The 27,157-nt window shown below is 37.0% G+C and overlaps 1 protein-coding gene across 1 annotated transcript in view; it reads right to left on the reverse strand.

Moving 5' to 3' along the window:
* CASD1 (CAS1 domain containing 1) overlaps positions 1–10,655 on the reverse strand; it is a 45,376-nt gene extending 34,721 nt beyond the window's left edge. Inside the window, exons 1-3 of the mRNA XM_004470708.4 lie at positions 9,999–10,655; positions 3,088–3,184; positions 2,432–2,552 (exon numbers count right to left, since the gene is read on the reverse strand). Of these exons, the coding sequence (XP_004470765.2) occupies positions 2,432–2,552; positions 3,088–3,184; positions 9,999–10,548 (768 nt within the window). The 5' untranslated portion in view covers positions 10,549–10,655. The remainder of the gene's footprint in view (positions 1–2,431; positions 2,553–3,087; positions 3,185–9,998) is intronic.
* Between the last annotated feature and the right edge of the window lie 16,502 nt (positions 10,656–27,157).

A 27,157-nucleotide genomic window follows, 5' to 3' on the forward strand; every position in this document is an offset into this window, starting at 1 on the left:
TTCCACTAGGTAACAATTCTAGGTTGAAACTTACTTTCTTTCACCACTTTGAAGCTATTGTTCAACTGTCCTCTGGTTTCCAATACTGCTATTGAGAAATATGCTGGCCCAATGCTTAGTTTTCCATATATGGGGCATTGCAGCTATTGACATCTGCCTTCAGGGCAACCCGATTCTCTCATGCTTGTCTATTGTCACTGCGCCCATCTCTGGTTTTGCCTCATAGTTTGTTTTTGAGGGAGTGTCTCCCATTTCCTCCAAGTCTAGAAATATATCAACAAGTATTTTTCTTTAATCTAGAATCTAGTTGGTTTGAAACAGAAGGGGCCCCCAGAGTATCTAGCCTGAGCTACAGCTGGAAGCAACATGAAACAGATTTAACTACAACATGTCTCCAGTTTTTAATATCCTATCCTAAATTAAAACCACCTAAAAGGGGGATATGATATCATCATCATGAGCTAGATATGAGCAAATATAAGAAGCAATTATTTGTCTAGAGCTTCTCATAGAACTAGTCTTCTATAAAACACAATTTGAAAAAATCTGCTCTAATAGCTCTTATTAAAAAATTAAAAAAAATAAAGAGCTTTTCCTATATACCAGATACTGTGCTAGGCACTAGAAATGTTTTTTAAAAAATTAATAATTACGATATGCAATCTCTGTCCTCAAGGTGTTCAGAGAAAAGAGGACTGAGAAAAATAACATGGCAAATTCTCCAACAGCACCTTGAACTACATATTTTCTCAATATCTGTCACTTATAAGACTATGACACTCCATCCTTGTTTCTTTTATAAATTCATATAAATTTAAAAGTATCTTCTTTAACAATTTGGGGATAACTGGGCACCCCTAGAAAATAAAATTTAGAAACATACATTTTATAACTAGGGCTTAGGAACAATGCACCATATTGTACCTATCTTTAGCTATTGAATTGAATTAACCATTTTAGCTTTTCTCAACTGTTGCTAAATCCATTATTGTAATTATCAGAAAGTCATATGATTCTAAGCTCGGAAATATTAAAACTGTCTCTTTGGAGTAAACTTTCTCTAACTCTTAAAGTGTACTAAAGTGTTTTTAATTTCAATTTTATAATTTCATATTATTAAACAGTTCCAAGTCTTCCATATACATTGTATAACTGTATTTTACACGTTTAAATACAAATGGAAAATACATTCACAGAAACAAAATACAATGAAAAGCTGACTTTATTATTTTCCATCATTCAGCTTTAAAACTAGCCTTCCCTAGTGACAAAATCTCTAATAGCCAATGGATTCTTCTTACAAGGAATAGTTCCTAAGGATTAGATATTCCACCATCATCATGTGAGCTATGTGATTAACTCACTTAGCTCTAAAGCCTCTAATTTTTCAACTCTTTACCACAGAGTAGGTTGATGTGCATAGGTAGATTTTCTTTAAAAATTCATGAGCTATTCCTACCATTCTGAAACTCTTGTACTCTATTTTTCTACCATTCCATTCTTCATTCCCAGTCATTTATAGTTGAAGACAAGGACTAGAACCCTGAATCACTTAAAAATGTATAAGCAGAAGGCTATTATAATTCACAAAAGAACTAATTAACTAATTAATGAATGAACATATAGAAAAAATGTTTGTCCTAGCTTTCATGGAAAGATACATTTCTAAAATCAGAAATTTTCTATCAAAATAGCATAGTTTTTTTTGCATTGTTGATTTTAATTATACAGCAAGATTGCCCAGTACCAGCAAGGCTGCAGCAAGATAAGCCCTGTTGTATGCTGGTAGAGAATAAATTGAAACAATCTGGCAATATAATTAAAAAATTTTAAATATTTCAATTCTTTAACCTAGCTAATATTTGCATTGTAGAAATTCTATCCAAAGGAAATAATTAAAGAGGCAAAGTTTTTGCACAATGATTTAATTGAAAATGTATTCTTTTTAATTATGCCCCCCCAAAAAAATTGGAAAAAAATTAAGGGAAGATTGTATAAAATTATATCTACTCAATAATATGTTGTCATAGAGAAGTTGATTGTATAATAATATGGTGAATTATGATAAATGATAGGGAAAAAAGATATAAAATTGTGCATGCTAAAAGATTACAAGTATGTTTTAAAAAGAGACTGAAAAGAAATATGCCAAAATATTAACAGGAGGTAAGAAATATTTTCTCTTTAAGGAATTTTTAAAGTTTTGTATGGTAAGAACCTATTACTTATGATAACCAAAAGTCTAAGTTAATAAAAGGTTGCCCACCATTTTTTTTTCTTATGTTCCCTTTCTTCCCCCAATTTTCCTAAAACCAAAGTAAAACTTTCATAGTTCCTACTGTTAATTTGGAGAGGCACAGTCCTCCTGCAACTATTCAGTTGATTAATCTCTAAATACAGCTCTCTAAAGAAGGGAACAGACAAATCTTACCTTATTTCCTTCTTCTTTGAATTGGGGATTAATTATTTTTACAAAAGAATAAAATAACTGACGAATTCTGGAATCTCCAATAAATGCAATATGTTTATCTACAAGGCAGTTCTTTGCTTCACTGAAACCAACAAAGAAACGTTAATTAAAATAAATAAAATCAGCCTACTAGTATTTCAAAGCATAGAGTTTGTGAAGAAAGTTTTACATTATTGTTGCACATACCATTATGTCACTTTAGAAATACGTGACCAGGCTTGTTCAATCTAATAGTCAGTATACGATCAACTAACTCTCAATGTTAACAACCTAGCATTTATTAAGTAAAGATGTACTCTAACTATACTAAGTGCTTTGTATCTATTATCTCATTTAATCCTCAGAATAACTCATGAGGTAAGTATCCATGTTCCAGAGCAAAAGACCCTGGTTACCACTCACCTGAGATAAAGGAGCTAGGTTAGAGCTCTTTCTATAAAACTTTTGGGCAGGAGCCTTCATTTGGAATCAGTCCTACCCCTATCTACAATCTCTAGCCCCCATCTAAAGAAGAAAAGTATTCTCCTTGCTCTACCAACCCCCATCTACTAGCTATTAAGATCCATCCTAGAACAGAGAAAAAACAAGCAAATAACAACAAAATGGAGAAACCTTACCCAAATTTGTATTTATGCATCATACAACTGTGAGGTTGCCAAACTTTCTCTCCAAGAAATCTGCCACTTGAGAGGAGGTATTCACATGAATCATTGCCTAGAATAGTTAAATTAAGCACAACAAAATTTTAAACAATATTAAATTTTTTTAATATGTTAGCTATCTTGACCCCATTTAAGCTCCTTGAGATCAAAGAGTACAAAGTTTTTATGCTTCACTTTAACTTCCATGCACATATTACCCACCCATGAGAAACACAGTAAATATCAATACATTAATATTCAAGAGACACTAATGGTATATACTTTCACTTATAAGAGATTCCTAATTCCTCAATGCCTTGGTCCATGTTTGGTACCTCATATTCAGGTTTTCTTTCCAGGACATCATCTCGAGCACAAACTAACCTTTACATCTGCTTATTACTCCAACTTCTAGTTTGGAAAGGAAAGTTGAAAGGATGAAAGGATAAAAGTGAAGACATTTTTGGAAATGACTCTCTATTCAACTACTCTAATAGTCAGTATATTAGCATATAGGAAACCTGCTAATTATTAAATATTTTATAAATTCACTCCCTGATTTCACAACTTCCCTGTGAGGAAGTGTGCCATCTCTATTCTGTAAATGTGCAAACAGAAAATTGCACACTTTATGATCCTCTTAAAAAGCTCACTAAAATTTCATCCTTTTACAGTCTTACAAAGATAACAATTAAACCTGTATCAGTCACAAGGTGATCAAAGACATGTTCAGTATCAGAAATAAATGCAGATTTCACAATTAATAATTTTCAGTTTTTATATTTCTATTGATAACTCTTGCTTTCCTTTTGGATGACCAACTTGTCCCAGTTTGGTAGAAACTGTCATGATTTTAAAACAGTTCCACATCCAAGAAACCCCTCTGTTCCACGTAAACTGGGACAGGTGGTCACCCTACTTCTTTTGGTCATTTTATTACACAATAGCCAAATGCACTTGACAAAGGGGTTAAACAGGGATTTGGTGACATTAACAAAAACTCACATTGTCAAATATATGAGGAAGAGAATAATATGTTTAGATTAACTATGGGTTATAATAAAATAGCTGCATCATTTAATTTAATCTTTAGTTTTCTATTAACAGCCAGTCAAGAGCAAGCTGTATTTGTTTTACAATTAACTACGGTCTCAGGATAAAGTGTCTGGTAAGAAGAGCACTACAGAACAAAAATGGCATTGAATCATTCAAGGTAGGGATAGGAAAGACCCAGAAATATTAAAAGTAGAAGAATACATCTCCTTTTTCAGTCCAATTATTCGTCTATCCAGTCAAATACAGACAAAAGGTGAAACAAATGTAGACAGATATGAATAAATATTGAAAGTGTTGTTGATTCAGTTTCATAAACTTTAAAATAGAACAGGAAGAGAAAGTGAAAATGCTGCATCATCTTGGTGGAAAACTTGATAAATGGGATATCAAATATTATTAATTTTTTGTAATTATATATGTGGACTAAGCAGGGATTTTTTTTGTATATCAAAGGTTTTTAATAATATCTCTCTAAACTATAAATAATTAGATCTTTATTTTTTCCACTTATTAAAAACTAATTCTAGTTTTCATAAAAACAAAATTAAGGTACCTAAATAATGAAGGAGGAGTAAAGAAAGGACTGTAGGAACAAAAAATTAATTATTTTCTTAAAAACAGCACACCTGCTGCATTGTTTTACAATGGCCAGGTAGTAAAATCCTATTAAAAGTCTAGTAAACAGTTTAAAATTAGGAAGAAAAAAAAAAACGTATTTATAGCCTGTCTACCTCTTTAAATACATCTATTAAGCCAAGTAAAAAAGTATAAGACATTGCAAATAACTACATATTAATTCCACATGGGGTTTTCTTCCTTTTTTTCTAGGGTGGGAGTGGGCATGGTGGATTATTTAATTTTAGTTTCTTAATTAAAGCCTAAACAGAACATACACCTGGATTAATCTTTAGTGTCTGGAATTCGGCTATTTGTTGTGCATCTAAATGGTTAGCAAGACGATCTTCCAGTGGTGGAAGTGCCATACCAACATCTTAAAATAATGAGTTTTTCCTCCACCAAGATATTATTTAGAACACAAATTTATACCTTTCCCTTCAATATTATTACCCGCACATAGTTTCAGTTGTTCAGATAGTGGAAAACAACAGTTCTAATCTGATGATCCCATACTAGAAAAACCCAATTATCACAACAGATTTGAAGTTGTCTCTACCTAAAAGGCACTTAAAAATACAGCAGTTTAGAAACCACTGGTCTTCTCAGGGAAGAAATTCTTAATTTGCTAATAATTGGCAGTGCGATGATGACTTTTCTTAATATATCTCAGAATGCAAAGTTTTTGACAAGGCTTAGATCCAAATTTAATAGTTTCTCTATAGTTTCAGTGTGGGTCCAGTCAGAAGAGAGAAACCATACCAGTTATTGTAACAGAAAATTTAATATAAAGAACTGTTAGTAAAGTAAAAGACAACTGAAAAATTAATGAGACTGGCTTTTTTATATTTGTCATCAAAATAATAAAAATAGTAGTAATAATAATTAATATTGTAATTGGAGTAAAAATCAATTAAACTGATCTAGAAAAGAAAGTGCCACAAAATTCCAAACTCTAAAACAAGTTTGTTTTTCCTAGGAAGGAAACAGTTTTGGGATCAAATTGCTACATGTAAATCTAGATGCAAAAATACATTAAAGAGCCACATATTTTTTATGTATACTATTTGTAATTTTCAGCTGGCACATATTTTCCTTCCCAAATTTTACCCCCAAAAAACCAGAGTCATTATTTTCAATTGCCTACTATAATTTGATAGCCATTTTAATATAAGCAGTGTGGGATGAGAGTTGGCAAGTGCTCAGATAAGTCGTTAGGAACCAAATTTTAAAAAGCAACTCAAGGGATAGATTTACCTACTTTAACTATCTCCAATACTAAGATTACCTAGAAGTATAACTCCCTTCTTCATTCCATTACCTTAAGCATAGGCAGTCTGGTTTGTCAATCTACAGCCTCAGATTTTTATGCATGATTTTTCTGTAACAGACAGATACTTAAAAGCAAACAATATAAGCAAAAACAAACAAAGAAACAAGCTAAAAACCAAAATGTAACAAATAAAGAAAACGTATCTGGATGTCCTACAAATATTTTCCTTTAAAAAGAATACATCTGGTAAACTGAACTATGCTGAAAATCATCATTTAAATTTTTCTTCAGGAGAGCTAGGAGTGCCTCATTACAAGTTGTGTCATATAGATCAGGACCTTTCAAGCAGTCAGAGAAAAAGCCTGAGAGACCTAAAGCTACTTCTTCTGTGCTTTAATTTCTGAAGCTTCCATTTACGTTCCTCCAACACAAACAACAATATGTAACATTTGCAATTAATATACTTAGTGATAAAAAGGAATTAGGCTTCAACAAAATTAAGGCATTTAAAACAAATTAACCTTATTGAAATAAAAAATTAAAATTTATCCAGGCTGGGACTATCCTAAAGGCTATAGATAACGACCTCTTGTCCCAGAAAGGATGTTTCTAATCAGGAATCACAGAATTAACGAACATTTTATAGTTCAGTAATGCTAAAAATTGATAAAATTTAGAAAAAATAAAGTTAAAAGAGTAATTATTTTAAAAAATAATTATGTAAAAACATTTAAATGCAAAAAAAAATCTACTTTCTAAAGCTGAGATTAGAGCATGCATGTAGAACATGAAATTCAATCAAAACCATAAAAGATCCAAATGCAAGGAGGAAGATGGAAGGAAATCGGGACTTGGAATATCTATTTATCCAAGTTATTTATGGAGTTCTTACCCTGTTAGGCTCTGGGAATTTAAAGATGAATAAGATACTCTGGAAGTTCACAGTTTGGCAGGGAGAAACAGATATAAATTATTATAATACAACCAGATAAGTATGTGCAAACTGTTGGATAAACAATGAATTCCTAATTTCTACTTCTGCAGCATGATATTTGAACCAGGACTTGAAGGAAAAAACCCTGCAGTTTCTTTCAAGGGGGAGAGGTCATTGCAGGTAAGGAAAAGCAGTAATCTGTGAGATATGTAAAAGGGCAAAGCATGTTTAGAGAAGAACAGTGAATACTATGAACCTGGAGTTTAGGAAGACTATGGGGGGAAAAAGGTAATAAAAAGTAGGTTAGGGTCAGATCTTGAAGTTTTACACATATGACTTTGAGAAAATCATCTCTTAGCTGGTAAAAAAAATAGGAAAATTCTTGGTTGGTACTAAGAGGTTGAATTAGTGTTTCTAAATTATTTAACCTATTCCCCTTGAAATGCTTTCTATCTAATATCCCCCCATCTAAGAAGCTTTGAGAAAAGCAGACTGTAACATAATGGTATGAGACAGACTAATTGGGTTCTAAATTCTAGCTCAGTTTCTGACTAGTTGTGAACCTAAATGTAATTCATTGAATCTAGGACCAAAGATTAAAAAATGCATCATTATTTTATTTAAGAGTATGAAAAAATGTTACCAACTAACTTTGGCATATAATCAAAGTTTTAAAGACTTCTCCTGATTATGCAGTTATTAAAAATGGGAGGGGGATGAAACATAATAGTATCTACCTCATAAGATAGTTGTAAAGACTACAAGAGTTAAAACATATAAAGTAGTACAGTGCCTGGCATATAAATGCCCAATGTAAGGGAGCAATATTTGCCAAGTTTTACTTTTTATAGTACGTAACTTCTGTTATTTTCTATAGTTTGTAAAGCAAAAGAAACACTAAATATATGTGATTCAAACTGCATTCACCCTACCCTGCCTGAGCCACATTCATCTGCACATACCCCTGATTTTAATAATGTCTAAACCCTTACATCTAATATAAAGTCCTTCATAATTCCAAAGATTTGATAGATATTGTGATTCAAGTATATAGTTATCTTTGTGTGAAGGGCATTACACTTGACTCAGTTTGACACTGCCAGAGCAAGAGGATGGCTGAAAAGTTTCTGGAAGTATCATTATTTTTCCCAAACAATCTCTGGCTCAAGTTCTTGACATTTAATCTCAGGCAAGTACACACACCAGGTGTACTGCTTCACACTCAAGGTACTGAAGCACCTACAGAAGCTGATGACTCACGTCTGGAGGAGACTGTATAAACAACCCCAGATTGCTACATTGACTCATAAGGCCCCATCTGACATCCTATCCTCCCTGCTGATGACAGACTTGATAAGATGAAATATATAATCTAAATATAAAAATTAGTATCCCAAGCTTATTAAAAGATAAAAACATGATAAAAAAAAATGGGGGAATGGGGAGAGCTAGATCTTTAGGACAAAAGGCCTGCAGTTATAAAATGTACCTCTACTACTATCACATTATACACCAAATTGAGGTAGATCATGTCACTTTATACCAAACAGCATAAAATGATTAGCAATAAACAAAATATATTTTCCCCAAAGTTGCAACCAATTAATGCCTCAACACTGCCAGTTTTATTTTGCACATTTCCACTTAAGAAAGAAAGTCTTGGACATCTGTTAGAGCAACAACAGATGAACCAAAGCCCTGCGAGGTCACATGGCTGTGACCTGTAGGGGGCTGGTGGAAAAAGGCCAAAGCGTATAAAAAATTTCCTTTAAAATCGATTTGGTGTATTTATACAAAGAGCTGTTCATCCACTACGGTACTGGAATTTAGGATTTTTAAACGTTAAGAGTTGAAGAAAACCAAGAAGCAAAGGAGACCAAAATTCCCTACGCTTTGAAAGATTTCCCAGGATGAGAAGGCAGCTCATATTCCAGTACCCATTTACTGGAAGTTTTGTCCAAGTAGGTGTGAAATTAAATGGGCAAAGTGTTAAATGTCCGTTACATATTACATCTCGACAATTAATCTGACAGCACCAAGAGCCAAAAATAAAAGATCCTATCATTAATTTCTCTCAGCTTGTCAGCCTCTCCCTGATGGTATTTTTAAAGAGTACATTAAGAAAGAAAGAGAGAAAAAAAGGCAGTATCTCTTGATTACAGATGGCCAATTCTTTCTGAAACAAGGAAATCATATGTCCTTTTCCTCTTTACACCAATTTCAAACCTGCCGCAAAGGCCTCCTTTCCAACAGCTTCCGACTTGCTTTCACTGCACACATCAACTCCTGTCAAACCACAACTTCTTTTAGAAAATCTGCCCCAGTGCCTTTAACTTCTTAAAACGTGTGCAACCAGAATCTTTTAACGTTTTGGAACCACAAAGGATTGGTGGCACCTCCTCCATTTGGCCTCGGGGCATCTTTTGCCAAGGGTCGGTCTCCTGGCAAAGGAAAACTGGGCGGTCCCTGCCGCTGTCCAACATCTCCGCCCTGATGTTACAAGGCAGAGGCCGCGAAAACAAAGCCTAAAAAGCCGGATCCCCAGAACGCGGAATCTGCGAACCCACTCCAGGCAAAGGTGCCCCTAGCAGGGCGGCCTTGGCCTTCGTGGAGCCCCGGGTTGGACCCCGAGGGCCGCATGTCCGAGTAACTGCACGCGAGTCCCGGGTCTGGCGCGTCCTCCCCTGCGAGCTCGCGCGAGTGCCCGGACCCCGGCAGCCCCTCGCCCCAGGCCCAGGGTTGGCGCCCCCACCCAGCCCCAGAGTGGGCGGACCCGGAGGTCAGCGACCACAGACCTCCGTCCTGCGGCGGCCCACACAGGGGTCCGCTCAAGCTAACAGGGGCGTGGGGCCCGACGCGAGGAACACCTGAGGGCACGTGGGGGCACCGCCTCCCCCGCGGGCGGACTGCCGCCGGAGCGTGGGCGTGTGTCGCACGAGGGGGGCGGCCTCCCGCCGCAGCGTCGCCACCTCCCCCCGGGCGGCCGGGGCAGGGGGAGGGCCCGCTCACCTCGGTAGCGGCGGGAAGCGAGGTGGCAGGCGGCGAGCAGCAGCACGGCCACCAGCGCCAGCACCTTGGCGCTCCTCACGCTGAAGTAGTGGTTGATCTCCCGCTTGCCCAGGTTGTAGGCCAGAGCCGCCATCTTGGTTCCTCCATGACAACAGTGCGCGGCAAAGCGGGGAAGGGGCGCCGCACAGGGGCAGCACTGGGGCTGCCGCCGCCAGCCCTCGTTGCCGCCACCCGCGCCTTCCGCCGGGCAGCCTGACCCAGCCGCAGCCGCGGCGGCTCCGGACTCTGTCCGCCCCTCCTCGGTCGCCTCGGTGGCGTCCCCCCAGCCCCGCCGCCGCTGCTCCGCCGTGCGGATTCCCTTGGCGCCCTGGATGCCTGTCTCCTCCCCTTCCTCCTCCTCCCCTTTAGCCTCCTGCCTTAATAGCGGCTGCGCTTGCGAGGGGGGTCCGGATGCCCAGTGCTGCGAGGTCATGGGTCCCAGCCGGCCCTCCGGGGTCACCGGGTTACGGGCGGCGGGCGGCGGCGACTGCGGCGGGAGAGACGTGGGCATGGGGATCGCGGGGCCTAGGGGCCCTAAGCGTGTTCCGGACCCGTGCCTCGGGACCGTCTCCTGGTTTAGTGGCCGCTACCTGAACCCAGCCCAGGTTGGGACAATATAACTACAGTTCCGGGATATAAGTACACGTCGTCCCACTCTCCTTCCTCAGCACACCCTTTCGCAGATCTACTCCCTGAACCCGCCCAGCAGGATGCGAAGGTCACCCCAGCTCCCCTGGGGAGTTGTTGTCAGACTCTGTGGGGCCTGTCTAGTCTGTCTGGCTGCTTCAGGTGCTGGCCTGGTGTTGAGATTGCTGGTAAAACCAGTCTTAACACTTAACTTACTGTCTTGGCCCGTTTGTCTTTTTAAACGTGAAAAAAAAATATCCTTAGTTTGCCCAGTTCCAGTGGGTGGAGGTGCACTAAAGCATAGAGTGAAGATACAGAAAGAGCCTAGTGTAAATGTAGGTGTTGGCAAGGAAAGAAGGAACTCTTCATCTGTGTTTACACAAGGATTGCCTAGGTGGGTGCTTAAATAAAAGAGGTTATGGCAGTCATCCCTGCTCCTAAAATCCTAAAGATGGATAATGTTTTGTGATTATCAGTAAAGTCAAGGCTCCTTTGCCTTTGTAAAGTGCTTTTTATGATCTCACCTTCGTTTTCTCTCCCCCCCCCCCCTCTCTTTTTTTTGTGTGTGTGTCTCCTTTCCTGCTTTTCAAATGGAGTGGTTATTTACACTCTTTGCTGTTCTACTTGCCTTGTTTAAGAATGAGTCATTAGTTTGTTGGGGTGTTGTCAACTATTCTTTACAACTTTCCCATTTAGCCATTCCTGAACCTGTGCTTATAGGTCCCTCTTAAAATTATAGAATGTTAGATATTAAAGAACAGTAGAAATCTTGTCTAGTCATCACTACTCTTTTCATCCAAGGGCTCTTTTTATTATGTTTTCATCCATGGACCCCATATCTTGAAAGATTTTGTCACTTAAATGAAATCACATATATCACTGTCATGGATGTAATGCTAATAAGCAATAACATTAAATAAGTGTACAGATACTTAGGCATTGTTCCCTGCAAATGGTCGCTTAATTTTGGCTGTCACTCTTCTGATCCAAGGTTGATCACATGCTGGAAGAATTAAATCAGATGTTGTAAAAACCAGATAAATATCCCTGTTAACGTATAAGGTCCACCAGTCACATCCTAGAATTTCTCTGATGTCATCATTAGCAAATTAGAATTTCTGATTGGGCCTATGATAGCTAGTGTTTGCACATAGAGTTGATTTAATGCCTGCCAAAAGTAAAGGAAGTTGGCATTTTATTTAAATTGCAATTTCCAGAAGGCTCTCTGAAATGCAGAATATTGCTTGTGGATCTTTTTCTTCCCTCCCCCTTAGCATAAAGCTAAACCATCTATCTCTTCTGAATCTCTTTCTCCCTTTCTTGGCAATGTTGATGCCTCTGTAAGTTATCCCCATGCCAATAATTCTTTCTCCTTTGTCTTCTTCAAACTCCCTCTCTCTTCTCCCTTCCTCCTTTTCTCTTCTCCTTTCATTGTACTTCACCAAGGGTGTGTGGATGACCTCTTGTCAGATCAAAGGGATGCATTAAATTCCTTATCTTCATGGACAATTTAGTAGAATCTGACATCATTGACCATTCTTTCTTACTTGGTATCCATCATCAGATTTTCCTCCTTTCTCTCTAGACCATCTCTTGGTTCCTCCTTTAGATAATTGTATTAACCAGGGATCTGTTGTCCGCCCAATTTTGGCTATTCTTAAAGTGACCTTATCTTCCCCAATGGGATCAATGATTTTCAATATATGAATCTTTGTTTATATCGACCCATATTTATCTCCTCATACCCATATTATAGACTCATCTGCCTACTGGATCTCTACTAGGATATCCTTTAGGTACCTAATATTCATTTCTCTAAAAATATGTGTCACCTTCCTTCCCCTCCTCCATCTACTTTTGACTTGTGTGCTCTGTCTTCTCACCATCAACCCAGTTATTGAAGCAAATATTTGAGCCATTGTTGCTCCCACTAAATTATCTCTCAAATATGTTGCCTCTTCCTTATCCCCTTGCCATTGCCTTGGTTAAGACATGATTCCTTGACTGAATTTCTTGTCCTGTGTACTTATCCTCGTATCTGGCCCAGAAACCCAATTCTACTGCCACTCTACCATACCACTTACTAGCTGGACTTTCTTAAACTCAAATTTGATGATGCTATTCCCTGCTAAAAACCATTTAGTGGCTTCATGTTTATTTGCTTTCCCCTATGTCATCCAGAATGTTTACTAATGCTTAGCAAGTTACCTCACCTCTAATAGTCTGGGAAAAATAAGAGAGACTATCATGTATGTATTAGTCAGCCAAAGGGGTACTGATGCAAAATACCAGAAATTGGTTGTTTTTTATAAGGGTATTTATTTGGGGTAGGAGCTTACAGATACCAGGCCATAAGCCTAAGTTACTTCCCTCACCAAAGTTTATTTTCACATGTTGGAGCAAGATGGCTGGCGACATCTGCGAAAGTTCAGGTTTCCTGGGTTCCTTTCTTCCTGGGCCTTCAGTTTCCTTTGTGAGCTTACTTCCCAGGGCTCCAGCTTAAGGCTTCAGCAGCAAACTCCAACATCAAAACTCTAACATCAAAAACCCTCGTCTCTGTCCTTTGCCATGCCTTTTATCTGCGAGTCCCCACCCCCTAAAGGGTGAGTACTCAACACCCTACTGACACAAAAGGTTTACTTCATTAGGTAATCCAATATAATCTCATATGTCCAGAGGGAAAAAACCAGTTTACAAACATAATTCAATATTTCTTTTTGGAATTCATCAATAGTATCAAACTGCTACAATGTAGGAGCTTTTTCAATTGTGCATTACTTTATCTTTTAACTTTTTAGTTTGAACTATTTTCAAACTTACAGGACAGTTACAAAAATAATACAAACCCCATACAGAGACTTCAGGCATACACCTAGCCCCCAGATACCCAGATCTGCCAATTTTAACATTTTGCCACATTTTCTGTATCATTCTATCTACTTATCAATCCATTTTCCGAACTCTTAAATGTAGGTTGTATACATCATGATGTTTAAATGCTTAGAATATTGCCAGGTACATTTCCTAAGAACAAGGATATTCACATAATTAACCACTTTAATTGCAGTTATAAAGTTCAAGAAAGTTAACATTGATACAAAGCTTACAGTCTATATTACAATTTTTCATATATCCCAATTATGTCCTTTGAGCCTTTTCTTCCCCCTTGCTAGATTATATCCAGGACTGTGTATTGCATTTAATTGTCACTGTTTCAGTAGTTGCTCTTTTTTTTTTTTTAATTGTGGAAACGTATACAACTCGGACTTTCCCTTCTCAACCACATCCAACCATACCATTCAATGGATTAATCACATTCACAGCATTTCAGTACTCTCGTCACCTTCTGTTACTGAAAATTTTCCCATGTCTCCAAACAGAAATCTTTCACCCATTTTGCATTAACTCTTCTTACTCCTATCCCCTGATTTTGGCAATCTGTACTCTAATTTCTGTCCCTATGAGGTTGCATATTCTCCAGTATTTCCTTTGTAGTTACTGTGTGGCTCAAATTTAACATCTTAAATCTATAACAATCTCATTTGCTTTGATACCAACTTAGCTACAATGGTATATGCGAACTATCTTCCTATATCACTCTGTCCCCTTATCTTTATAAAGTTCTTATTACAAATTACATGTTCATACACTGAGTCAAAAACCACTGATTTCTCGTTACATTTTATGTATTTTCCTTTTAGATGTTGTAGAAAGTAAAAGGTGGAGTTACAACCTGAAAATACAATAGTACTGGCATTTGTTGTTGTTACTTTCACCTAAGATCTGGAGATCTTTATTTCTTCATGGGACTTAGATTTGTAGTCTACTGTTTCCTTTTAACCTGCTGAACTCTTTGGCATCTCTTTTAGTTCTAGTGGTTGCAAACTCCTTCAGCATTTGTTTATCTGTGAATGTATTAATCTCTCCCTCATATTTGAGAGACAGTTTTGCTGGATATAGAGTTTTTAGCTGGCAGAATTTTACTTTCAAACTTTAAATATATGATCCCACTGCCTTCTTGCCTCTATAGTTTCCAATAAGAAATCAGCATTTATTCTGATTGAGGCTCCTTTGTACGTGACATGCTGCTTCTCCTTTGTACCTTTCAGAATTCTGTCTTTATCTTAGGCATTTGACAGTTTGATTATAATATGCCATGTTATGGGTCTATTTCAGTTTATACTGTTTGGAGTTCATTGAGCATGTAAAATGTGTATATTCATCTTTCTTTAAATTTGAGAATTTCTAAGCCATTATTTCTTTTAATATTATCTTTGCCTCTGCCTCCCTTTTCCTTCTGGATCTCCCACAAAACATATTGTTACACTTGATGGTATCCCAAAGGCTCTGTCCATTTTGTTTTCATTCTTTCTTCTTTCTGCTCCTCAGAGTGAATAATTTCAATGATTTTATCTTCAAGTTCACTCATTATTTCCACCAGCTCCAATCTGCTGTTAAGCCCCCATAGCAAATTTTAAATTTCTGTTACTGTGGTTTTCAGCTTTGTTTGGTTCCTTTCCATATTTCCACCCCTCTACTGATATTCTCTTTAGATTTTTTAATCTGTAATTTCTTGATTTCCTTTAGTTTTTCATTCTTGTTTTCCTTTAGCTCTTTGTGCATATTTAGGATCATTTTTTAAGTCTTTGGTATGTTCCAGGTCTGATCCTCCTCATTGATGGCCTCTAACCCTTTAGTCTTTTCCTTTGCCTGAACCATTGCTTCCTATTTCTTTGCATGTTTTGTAACCTTTTGTTGAAACCTGGACATTTTGGTATTTTAATGTGTTATTGCTGGAATTTAGACCCTGAGATATCTGTTCCTTAAGTTTGTTTCCGGCTAATGTTATTAAAGAGCTCTCCTTGAATGCCAGGAGCTATTATTTAAAAATTTTTTTTAATAAATTTTTTTTACAAAGAAGCAGAAGAAAAGAAAACACCTTTCCCAATCTTTACAGATTGACCTGGGTGAGTGTTCTCTTTCAGGGCTTATTCATGCAAAGAGTTTAGAGATAGACTCAGGCTAAAGGATAACAGCCTCCCTGATTTTTTTCTGAGCATGTCTCTTGTCTTGGGCATACATGTGTGGCCCTAGGAATTCTCCCATTTTCATGTTCACAAATGTCCCTTCATCTCTAGGAAACAATTTCCTCATGAGCTTGACACTGTACTATATGTCCTACAGCCAGCAATCTCTTTCTCCAATCAGCACAACTTGACTGCTCTCCCACAGCGTTCTGTAGGGGAGCTCTGTGAATTGCCTTCTACCCTCAGGGTAAGTTTGGGAATGACAAGTCTCTGAGGACATCACCAGACAAATTGGGCCAACGATACATGCTCCCAGTATGTGCACGAGGGCTGCTCTGTTTTCTCTAAAACCAGGACCAGGTATCCATAATGTGAGCACTGGCATGTTCCACACTGAGCCAGTGAAGGGTGAGGAAGGGGCCAACCAATATTCCATGTGATCCTACTGCTTTTAAGTAGTGTTTTTCTTGATTTGGCACTCACCCTGTTACTGTAGTCCTTCAACTGTTTTCTGGAAATTTGAAAAAAGTATTTCTGTCGGTTCTTTCTGGTTGTTTAAAGCTTCTTTGGTGGGGATGGAGCCCTGAAGTGCTTCACTCCATCTTTATCAGGGAGGATCCATTTTGTGTGCATTGCTTTTTTTTTTTAAGAAATCTACCAAACTTTATCCCTTTCCTTCTGACTCAAACAATTTCTCTTTGTCCTTCCCAACACTGTGTCTTCCATCTGTGTCCTCAAATTGTACCAATGCCATTTGAGGACCTGTTCCAATCAGTTGCCTTTTTCTCATTTCTACTTTCAGTTTTTCTCTTTCTACTCTTAGCCCTAGAAATAAGTTCAAATACTTTCTATATTATACCACCTTCCTCAATATATCTACCATATAACCTCTTTTCTCTGTTAATCATCAAACTTTTTGAAGGAATAGTCTATGGTTACTGTTCCACTCTCCCCACACACACTTTGACTATTTATTGTTTCTTTAAACCCTTGAAAACTGACTTATTCTCCATTCACTTTACTGAAACACTCTTTCAAGTGTCAACCACATTCTAAATTACCAAATCCAAAGGTATTATCTTAGCTTCATCCTTCTGGATGGTACTACATTGTTGAAATATTTACTTTATTAAAATCTTCCCTTTTGACTTCCATGACAGTACATCCTTCTGGCTCTACACTAACCTCTCCTATGCATCTCCAAGAAGAATCCTCATGCTTTCTCAAACTCCATATATGAACCTGATTTTCAAAGTCCTGTCATTTGCCTACTTCTCTTCATGGGAAACCTAAATTACACATTGGCTTTAACTATCACTCTTGATCCAGATATGTAACCTGGACTCCAGACCTCTGTTTTCACATACCTCAAGGATAGCTTCACATGTGTGTCTCATGGTATCTCAAACTCAATGTATTAGAGACTGTTTTAATTTCCTAGACTGCTCAAAGCAGATACCATGAAATGGGTTGAGTTTTAACAATGAGAATTTATTAGATTACAGTTTTGAGGCAGTGAAAATGTCCAAATCCAGTCATCATCAAGGCAATCTTTTCTTCCTAAAGACTGGCTGCTGCCACATGGCAAGGCACATGAAGGCATCTTCTGGTCTCTTCTGTTCCCATTTTGTTGATTTTATCTTCTTGCTTCCATGGCTTTTTCTATATATATATAGAGAGAGAGACTATATATATATATATATATATATATATATATAGGACTCTTTAAAACAGAATACATATATTTTCATTCTCTTTATAAAGGACTCTCGTAATAGGATTAAAGCCCATCCTGAATTTGGTGGGACACCTTAACTGAAATAACCTCATAAAAGGGTATTATTTACAATGGGCCCACACCTACAGAAATGGATTAAATTTAAGAACCTGTTTTTCTGGTGTAGATACAACTTCAAATCACCACAGAGACCAAATAGTTTTCATTTCCTTCCAATCCATTCATCCTGTTATGGTTACCATTTAGTTTATTGGCATCACTCTCCTTCAGGTCATTCTTGCTAGTCTTTGGCTCATAATCTTTCTCATTTGCTTTATCTAAAATATGGGTTTTCAAAGGTATCCTGAGTGGGAATTCATACCTATTGAGGGATTGACAGTGGCTCACTTATTAGTTTACTTTCAGCATATGTGCCTGTCAAACTATCATATGGATTAAAAGATTATATTATCCTACTTTAACTAGACTCACAAAATGGAAAGTGACATTCAGAAGTTTCTGTAAGGGGTCTGTGAGTTGAAGATAATACTTATAATACAAGCACCAAAAAATAAGAATAATATACAGAGTAGAGTCTTTTACTCCTGATACATTACATGGTGAAAAAATATATATGTATATATTATATATATGCTGACAACTTAAGTCTGGCAAGTAATCAGCAAAAATAAAATGGAACTATCAAGACTATTTTAAATAAGGATTTATACCTACTCATTATTAACCATGGATCTTGCTGTAAGTGTAATGTGCTTTGTGAAGAAAGTTACTGCTGATATGAAGCTATCACAATTAGCAAGACATTTAGAAATTAATCCTCCAAAACATGATTAGAGCAAAGAAAAGTTTGTGTGTATATGTGAATATATCAAATTACATGTATTAGTACATTAGTAGAGCAATACATAATTTATAGCTAAATATGAGTAAGTTGAAAGGGTCAGTGCTCAAGTTTTTAACAGTCAAAAATTTGGAGTCACTTACCTAATAAATTTTCTTTGTCTTTTCCAAAGCTCCTCACTTCTTCCTGGACTCTTCTGGTTTAGGCCCTAACTTGACCATCGCAACAGGCTTCTAATTGCCTCCTTGCATCCAGTTTCTCACTTTTTCATTCACTCTCCTGTGCATTCATAGAATTATTTGTCTAACACTTATGCTTGATCTGTTGTTTCCCTGCTCAAAAACTTTTGATGGTTCCCTATTGGAACAAAATAAATTCACAACTTCTCACCCTGTTTAAGGTGGCTGTGATTGGACCTAATCTCTTCTCTCTTAGCTCTTGTTTCATCCAACCATGCTAAACGACAAGGTAGGAATTTCATATGTCTGTGATTTTTCTCTTACTGTTCCCTTAGTTGGAAGTACTTTTTCTCTATACCTCATATTCTACTTAATTTTAAATCTTTCTCATTTAAAGACCTGCTCAAATTTTCTCTCTTCTATGAAGTTTTCCACATAGCTCCTTATGGGAATATAAATCTTCCTCTCTTGATTTCTCATACCACTTTGGTTATAACTGTACTAAAGCATGTAATCAGAATAGACACCAACCAATCCCAACAGGTATCTTCCTTACAGGTGTATATTAGTGTGTACTGGAAATTATTGGTTCTGTTTTTGGGGATATATCCCATAGTGCCTTATAATATACTCAATGGTTAAGTTTCTCTCCCTCTTCCTCATTTCTCCTCCCTCTACATTTTATGGATTTCAGGCACAAACACTTAGGCTTTTTTGTAATATTTGTAGGGGGAATATGTGAATGGTTTTGAAATGCACCAAAATATCATGGTTGCATTCAATGAAAGCTGGACATTGTCCCAATTCTGTAATTCTCTGAGGTCTGTGAAGAGTCTCTGTACCTTTTATATTTGTGTTATTTTACATTGCTGTAAATTATAGACTACTGATAGTAATACAAATAATTCTTGTCTGTGGAAATACAGATTGTATCTCATTGAGATTCCATTGATTATTGTCCAATGGATACTGAGCACTTTTTAATGTTTTACATCTATTAAGCAAATTTATTTTAGCATTCCTGATGAGCCATGTATTTGTGGTTCTTCAAATTCCTCCTTTGAACCTTGTGTAACATCTTACTGGTTCCCTCACTAATTATAAAGTTAAATAAAAGCTTTGAAATGTTCATTTTATATCTCTAGGAAAGGGATGATTATATCTTCTTTTAAAAATTATATTTAACACAGGGATATGTCTTGAACTTAGTAAATATGAATATATATCATTAAATTCAGAGTTAAGATCATTTCATGGAAAACACTAAAGGAGGATGAGATGTTTTTCTTCTTAGAATTTTTAAAATTATGGGAAAACTGCCCCAAACCTGTTAGCTACTCTTTAACCCCTCCTCAGCGTCTCCTTTTGAGCTTGTTTTTCAAACACCAACCAAAACTCATTAGAAATGGCATTTTTTCCTTCTGAGCTTGTTTTGTAGGCCATTGTAAACTGAGCATGTGCAGAAAGCTGGGCTGATATCTTAGATGACCTCCAAGACCCCAGACAAATCCAATAGGAGAGGTCTTTCAACAAGAAAAATTTGGTGGAGATCCTGCCTTACCATATATGGGCAAATCTATGCCTAGGCAATCATGCCAATGCCCACTTCCCATCCCCATTAAATCTCCCTTAGCCCTTAAGTCAAGAAGACAGATTTGAGCCTTGTCTCCTGTTTTAGTTTGCCAAAGGGCCAGACATGAGTTGGATTTTATAAAGAGGATTTATTTGGGGTAAAAGCTTACTGTTCTGTTCTGGAGCCGTGAAATATCCATATTAAGGCATCAGCAGAGATGCTTTCTCACCAAAGTCAGCTGCCATGGGATAAGGCAAGATGGCCACCAGTCTCTGCCAAGGGCTCTGCCTTCGGCCCCAGAATCTACCCGCTCTTGGAGCCCAGCACCCAGAGCTCAGCTGTAGCAACCAGACAAAGGGCTTGTCTCTTTCTCAGCCTCCTCTGTCAGTCTCACCTGCTCCACTTTCTCACCGAATTTAGCTGCAAGCTATCAGACATATGGCTCTCTTTTCCCTGGACCTCAGCTCTTTGAGTCCCTTACGGGTTTCTCTCTTTTCAGCTAAATTTAGAGGCTAAATGCTCAGCTGTGGAAAAAAACTAGAGTCCTTTCTCTCATATTGCAGGATCAAGTATGGCAGCCTCTTTTTCTGTGTCTCCATTTTTATCAGACCTAGCAAGAGGGCGGAGACTCAATCTGAGTCACACCTCGCTGTCATAATCCAAAGAAAAGTGACTCATACCCACAGGAATGGATTAGGTCATAAGCATAAACTTTCTATTTTTGAAATTCATAAAGTAATTTCAAACTACCCCACCTTCTGTCTCCTTGCTGGTTAACCTCTCAATAAACCCCTTTCTTTTCTCAAAATCCTGATGTTGTAGAATTGACTTATTGGGCAGCAAGCCCTTGCTCAGTAACAAAGGGGTAGAGAAATATTTTCCAAACTAAATGTTTGCTTGTCTAAATGAGGGAATAATTTCCTATAGAAGATTAGAAACCTTGATTTTTTTTTCACAATAAATTTGAACATTGACCTTTGGATCCTTTGATCACATTGAGTATGCCAAAAACAGCAAAAGCCAAATATTCAACCTGTATTTATGCAATTTTCAAAAACTGATAAAAAATATTAAACAAATTCTAAAGTATCACTCAATTATTTTATGATTTTAGTTACTTTTTTAAATATGAAATTTCTTACCTTGAAAAAATTTAGACAGAAGTCTTAATCATTTGGAAGTGGTATAAAATAAAAACTTCATACTTGAGAGAATAGTCTTCAATATAAGAAACACATCCTGAATTCACCCTACGGTGACATACCTCCTTGTCTTCAGAGTGGAACTGCTTGAAATTCAGCCTTAGGCCTCTGGTCCTTTCTATCTAAATGCTTCTTCTTACCCCAAAAAGATAATTTTTTAACTCTTCTTCTATCTCATTTCCTTTTGCTACTGATTGTGGTGTGTTCCAAATATCAGTTCTTCTGAAAAAGCTCTTCATTCCTTTCCACAGCGGCCACATTTGCCTCAATGGGTTGGACAAAGAATGAAATAGAGGAGATGAGAGAAAAGTGGCGACATATCTTAGAGGCTAAATGGACAGAACTCTTGCTGATGGATGGCATGCACGAGATAAGGGGGAGGGAGAATAAGGGTGACTTTTGAAGCAACTAGAGGTTGCAGAGGCTGCTTACACAGGGAAGACTGGTAGGAACACGCTTAAGAAATATTATCCTGTTTCCATAGTTCCTTCTGGTTTACTTCGAAGCTTGTGTAAAAGTAATTTAAAACCCACAAAATACAATACCTTCTGAATTTTTGTGTGTATAATTCTTTCCTACCCCACCACCCTCAGTGACCTTCTGCCTGGGACAGAGATATAAAAAAACACATCTCCCATTCCATTCCCAAGGGATATACTTTTATTCAGGTGAAATCAACATTTTCTATCCACTAGATAAAGATAAAAGGGGAGGGATTTGTGGTGTAACAATTATTTTGCCCTAGGTCTTCCTCAAAGGCTAAGACAAATTCTCCTTTCTGTAGGATAGTTGTTTTAAATTAGCTGGAAATTCACAGTTCACTGCTTTTTCAAAAGGCATCGTGTCCCTTAGGGAAGGCAGATGTGAATATCTCCCACTGTTCCTAAGGTGAGGGATGTTAACCATTGATCAGGTCAGAGTGGGGCAATTTGAAGAGAAAACTCTAAATGACCTGCCTGGTTTCATAGCCTCATGGCCCAAATCGTATTGACATTTTCATTAAATAGGTTAAGAAAAACAATAGAGGTTAATTAATTTAGTGATGTTTTAGCTGAAATGTTTGAGACTGTTCGAGGCCTCAGGTGAGTCTAATGCTGTTAGTGGCATCATAGCCTTGGACTTTACAGTATATCACCTAGAGTATCTGTAAACAAATTGAGATCACTCTTTGTGTAAGGCTGTGTAGCTCACAGGGATGTGTAAAAGTGTATTAGGTAATTTCTATAAAGCACTTCAAATGATTTATTCTTTAGCCAGTTTTTTCCTAAGGGGTACTTTGTCTCACATGCTTCTAATTGCCATCTAGTTAGATGATAAAGAGTAATCTTCAACTAAACACTGAGTGGGTTGCAGATGACTCATGCATCTTTTTACTCTATGCACATAGAACATATACTTATATTTCCCATCAGGAAATTCTGCCTTTCTAAATAGCATATTTTCTTGTGTGACATTTAGATATCATTTTCAGTTTGCAGAAGTGGCAGGTATAACTTTGTGGTCCTTAGAAAAGTTTTTACCATGGGGGTAGAATAATGTAATAAAAAGCGTAGGTTTTAAAAGAACATTCAGGGTTTGACATCTGGTTCCATCATTTACTAGCTAAATTATCTGTAGCAAACCCTTTTACCTGTTGAATGTCAACTTTCTTACTTGTAAAATGAAGATAATAACACCTATCACTCAAAGTTGTTTTTATGACTAAATGAGTAATGTATAGTTCTTGACATTTAGGCAATGCTCAATAAAATAAAAGATTTTTTTTCTTTTCTCCTTCAGACTTCATTGTCACTGGGAAATTCACAAGCAGTTTCTCCTATATCTGCTTTCTACCAGTTAATATCTCTAAGCTAACATATATTTCATAGAGATGGGATGCTAAACTAATAGAAAATAGTCAAGTCAAACACAGACTCCCTTAGATAATTAAATAATCCTTGGCTGATACTGTTAAACAATACCCCAGTATGACATTGAAAAGTGATGTCACTCACCTTTTTCTGTATTTCCAAGTTTTAAATAATTTGATTTAACAGTCCACTCTTTTGAACATAAATAATCTCTGGGGATTATTCTTGATCACACAACAATGATGATTTCTTCATGTTTTTGCCTGATTGGTTACACAGTTCAGCAATAGGCATTAATTAACTATGTGTGCCTCCTTAATCATTCAGTACTGAGCAACTACAGAGGCCAGAAATTAAATTCTTCTGGGTAATTTCATGAAGGAATATAGGATTCAATAATTTAAAAGCTTGTACTATTTTTTTCCTATCCTCAGGCCCAAGAAAATCTATCCATCAGATTTCACCTTCATTTCTTACAGTTTCTGGGGAATTCCTTTCTTCTTGAAGTCCCCAAATATGCTAAGGTTCCAAGCCAGCCAGTAAGCTTTGCCACTTATCATCACTGAGGCTTTAACTAAAAACAGATACCAAGCCAATTTTCTTGGATGTTATTTGTAGGCGTTGGTTTCACAAATAAAATACAACCTTTGCTCCATATATGATTAAATGGGACTTCTTATCAAATATGACTCTCAGGTATGACCTTAGATGAAAAAGAAGCCAGATTGTTCTTGTACCTACGCAAGTAACTTCATTGCCAGAAAAGATATGGAGACTCAGTAAGAGTATTTTATTCTAAATTTTGAAGGGGGCAGTGAGAGTTGGAAACCATTGTGAAAATGTTTCATGTTGGGCAGGGGACTTGGCCCAGTGGTTAGGGCGTCCGTCTACCACATGGGAGGTCCACGGTTCAAACCCCGGGCCTCCTTGACCCGTGTGCAGCTGGCCCATGCACAGTGCTGATGCATGCAAGGAATGCCGTGCCACACACGGGTGCCCCTGCATAGGGGAGCCCCACGCGCAAGGAGTGTGCCCCATAAGGAGAGCCACCCAGCACAAAAGCAAGTATAGCCTGCCCAGAAATGGTGCCGCACACACGGAGAGCTGATGCAGCAAGATGACGCAACAAAAAGAAACACAGATTCCAGTGGTGCTGACAACAACAGAAGCGGACAAAGAAGAACACACAACAAATAGACACAGAGAACAGACAACTCGGAGGCGGTGGGGGGGGGGGGGAGTGTAGAGAAATTTAAAAAAAAATAAAAAAATAAAATGTTTCATGTCATGTTGAGAGAGTTAGAGAACTGGAGAAAAATTACCAAGTAAAAGATAGGGCTTCTTCATGGACTCATAAGAAAATAGACAATTAAAAATTATACAAACAGTATTCCAAACCAAGTAACTACAATTACATTTCTCTCATCAGTTCATTTAGTTTCATATAATTAGTTTTTGTTCTGTTGAAGTTTAGGTCACCAGACTGTTTTCATGAAATCATTGGCTTCTGAACAAAAGAATCCTAGAAATCCCAACTATTTTCCCAGATATAGCTGACACTTGTCCAAGTAGTGTCATCTTTATGCTGCAAAGCAATTGCTCGTTAGCTTATTTATTGAAATATCAACAATTAAAAGTCCTGTCCATAAAATCCCAGTATTGTCCTTTGTTGAAGACAAAATGTTTAACCAGTGAGCCTTTGGGCAATCATCAGAAGGTGACAGAAATCATCTCTCAACGAGACTAAATGATAATAGTTAATTCATTATGACAACCAATAACATCAAAATTGAAGAGACTAAAACAGTCTATTGGGGTACAATTCATAATTATTTTTTAAGAATTTGATTAATGTTTTTCCTGAAAGTAAGAACATATTATGGGAACAGATGTGGCTCTAAAGGCTGAGCTCCAGCTTCCTATATAGGAAGTCCCAGGTTTGGTTCCTGATGTCTCCTGAAAAAACCAAAAATGAACAAGCAAAACAAATGAAAAAGCCAATTCAGGGAAGCTGATGTGCCTAAGTGGTTGAATGCTGGCTTCCCACATACAAGGTCCAGGGTTTAATTCCTGGCCCCTGGTACTTCAAAATAGATAGGTAGGTATGTAGATAGATAGATAGATAGATAGATAGATAGATAGATAGATAGATAGATAGATAGATAGATAGATAGATAGATAGATAGAAGAACATATTATGGACAGTGAGAGTATTGACAGCTCTCCAGGGCCTTCTCATTTTGTAAGATGTACAATCTTAGAAGCATGCATGTGAATAATATTTTATCTATAAAATTTATTCTTCAATTTGACCATCCTTCTGGTCAGTTTTCACAATAGTGTTATGCTAATTAAGAAATGTGGAACATATTAAAAACAACAAACAAAAGTAATTATTTTGGGCATTTTTTATAAGACAAAAGACCAAATCTCCATCAAATTCCAGGGGTCCTTTGGGAAATTTAAAAAAATGTTTCATGTGGGAAGAACATCCTGAACATCTTTTTTTCTGAATCTGGTATTGAAACTTGGGAAAGCAAAATCAATAGAACTATCAAAATATATTAGGTCATGTTTTATAACATGATCAGGTGTGCCCAAGAATCAGTAAATTGGCTACTTATTAAAATGTCAATACAAATAAACATAGAAAGAAGGTAGCACAGTTGAAAGGAATCAGCTCTTTCTTTAATGAAGAACATTTGTGTTCTTGTTATTTAATAATAACAAGCTTGACAAAGTTGGCACAAAAAAGAAAATTATCTTGATGAAATGTGGCATTTCTGTCATGTAGGCATATCACACAGAATGTCAAAGAACAGCCTTTTACTGCCCCTTATTAAGAGATGACCAAATAATTCAAGATAAACTGTCATTTTAGCATATTAAAAAAAAATTCTAGTTTTGCCTTAACATAATGCTTAGCAGTAAAGTATTCATGAACTTCCTGCCCTGTTTTTTTAATTATCTTAATATGGTGGTATGGAACTTGATATGCCCCAGAAAATCATGTTCATAAAGTTAATCTATTCCTGTGGGTAGGATCTTTTGGTGAGGCTACTTTTGTTAAGTTGTGACCCATCTCATTCAGGATACTTCTTAATCCTTATACTAGAGTTCTTTATATATGGGATAAATACAGAGAGAGAAATAGCCAAGGAAGCAAGAAGCTGAAAGCAATGAAACTGGGAAGAGAAGGGAGAGATCAACAGACACCACCATGTGTCTTGCCATGGGGCAGAGGACCCAAGGATCACCAGCAGCCAGTCCTTGGGATGAAAGCATTGTCTTGACGATGGCTTGATTTGGACATTCTCATGGACTCAAACTGTAAGCTAATAAATTACCATTGCTAAAAGACAACTCATTTCATGGTATCTGCTTTGAGCAGTCTAGCAAACTAAAACACTTAAAAATAAACTCATCAAAATGGAATGAACTTTGTAAAAATTTTAATACATTTCATTGCTTCTTTTGAGACCCATTATTTGTAGTTGAGGCAAATAAAATACATTTTGCAAACCTTTAATAACTTTCTATATCTATTCAAGATTTGTCTTACACAATCCTTTTTTGCTTTCTGTAAGAATTACTTTCTTTAAGACAAAACTGCTGTGCTTTCCTTGAAAACAAACAAAAACTGTGAACCTTGCATTTACAGTAGTACTCTTCTGCTACTATTGCTCTAGCATAGTCCAAATCACTCACATGAATTATAACTTTCAGCCAAATTAATTATTTCTATTTTGAATAGAAAACCAGAAAATAGTTCATTGAGAAATGTCTATCATACAATGTTTAGTAAATTAGCAAAACTCACGAATAGAGCCACAGGCATCCATTTCATTTATTTATTTATTTTTTAATATTTCTAAATTTATTTTTAAAAGATACATAGATTACATAAAATGTTACATAAAAATGTAGAAGGGATTGCCATTTGCCCCACTCCACAGACCTCCCACTTTTCCCCACAATAACAACTTCTTTCATTAGTGTGGTATATTCATTGCAATTGATGAACACATTTTGGAGCATTGCCACACAGCATGGATTATAGTTTACATTGTAGTTTACACTGTT

This window comes from Dasypus novemcinctus, chromosome 5, assembly GCF_030445035.2.
Source record: "Dasypus novemcinctus isolate mDasNov1 chromosome 5, mDasNov1.1.hap2, whole genome shotgun sequence".
Taxonomy (NCBI): domain Eukaryota; kingdom Metazoa; phylum Chordata; class Mammalia; order Cingulata; family Dasypodidae; genus Dasypus; species Dasypus novemcinctus.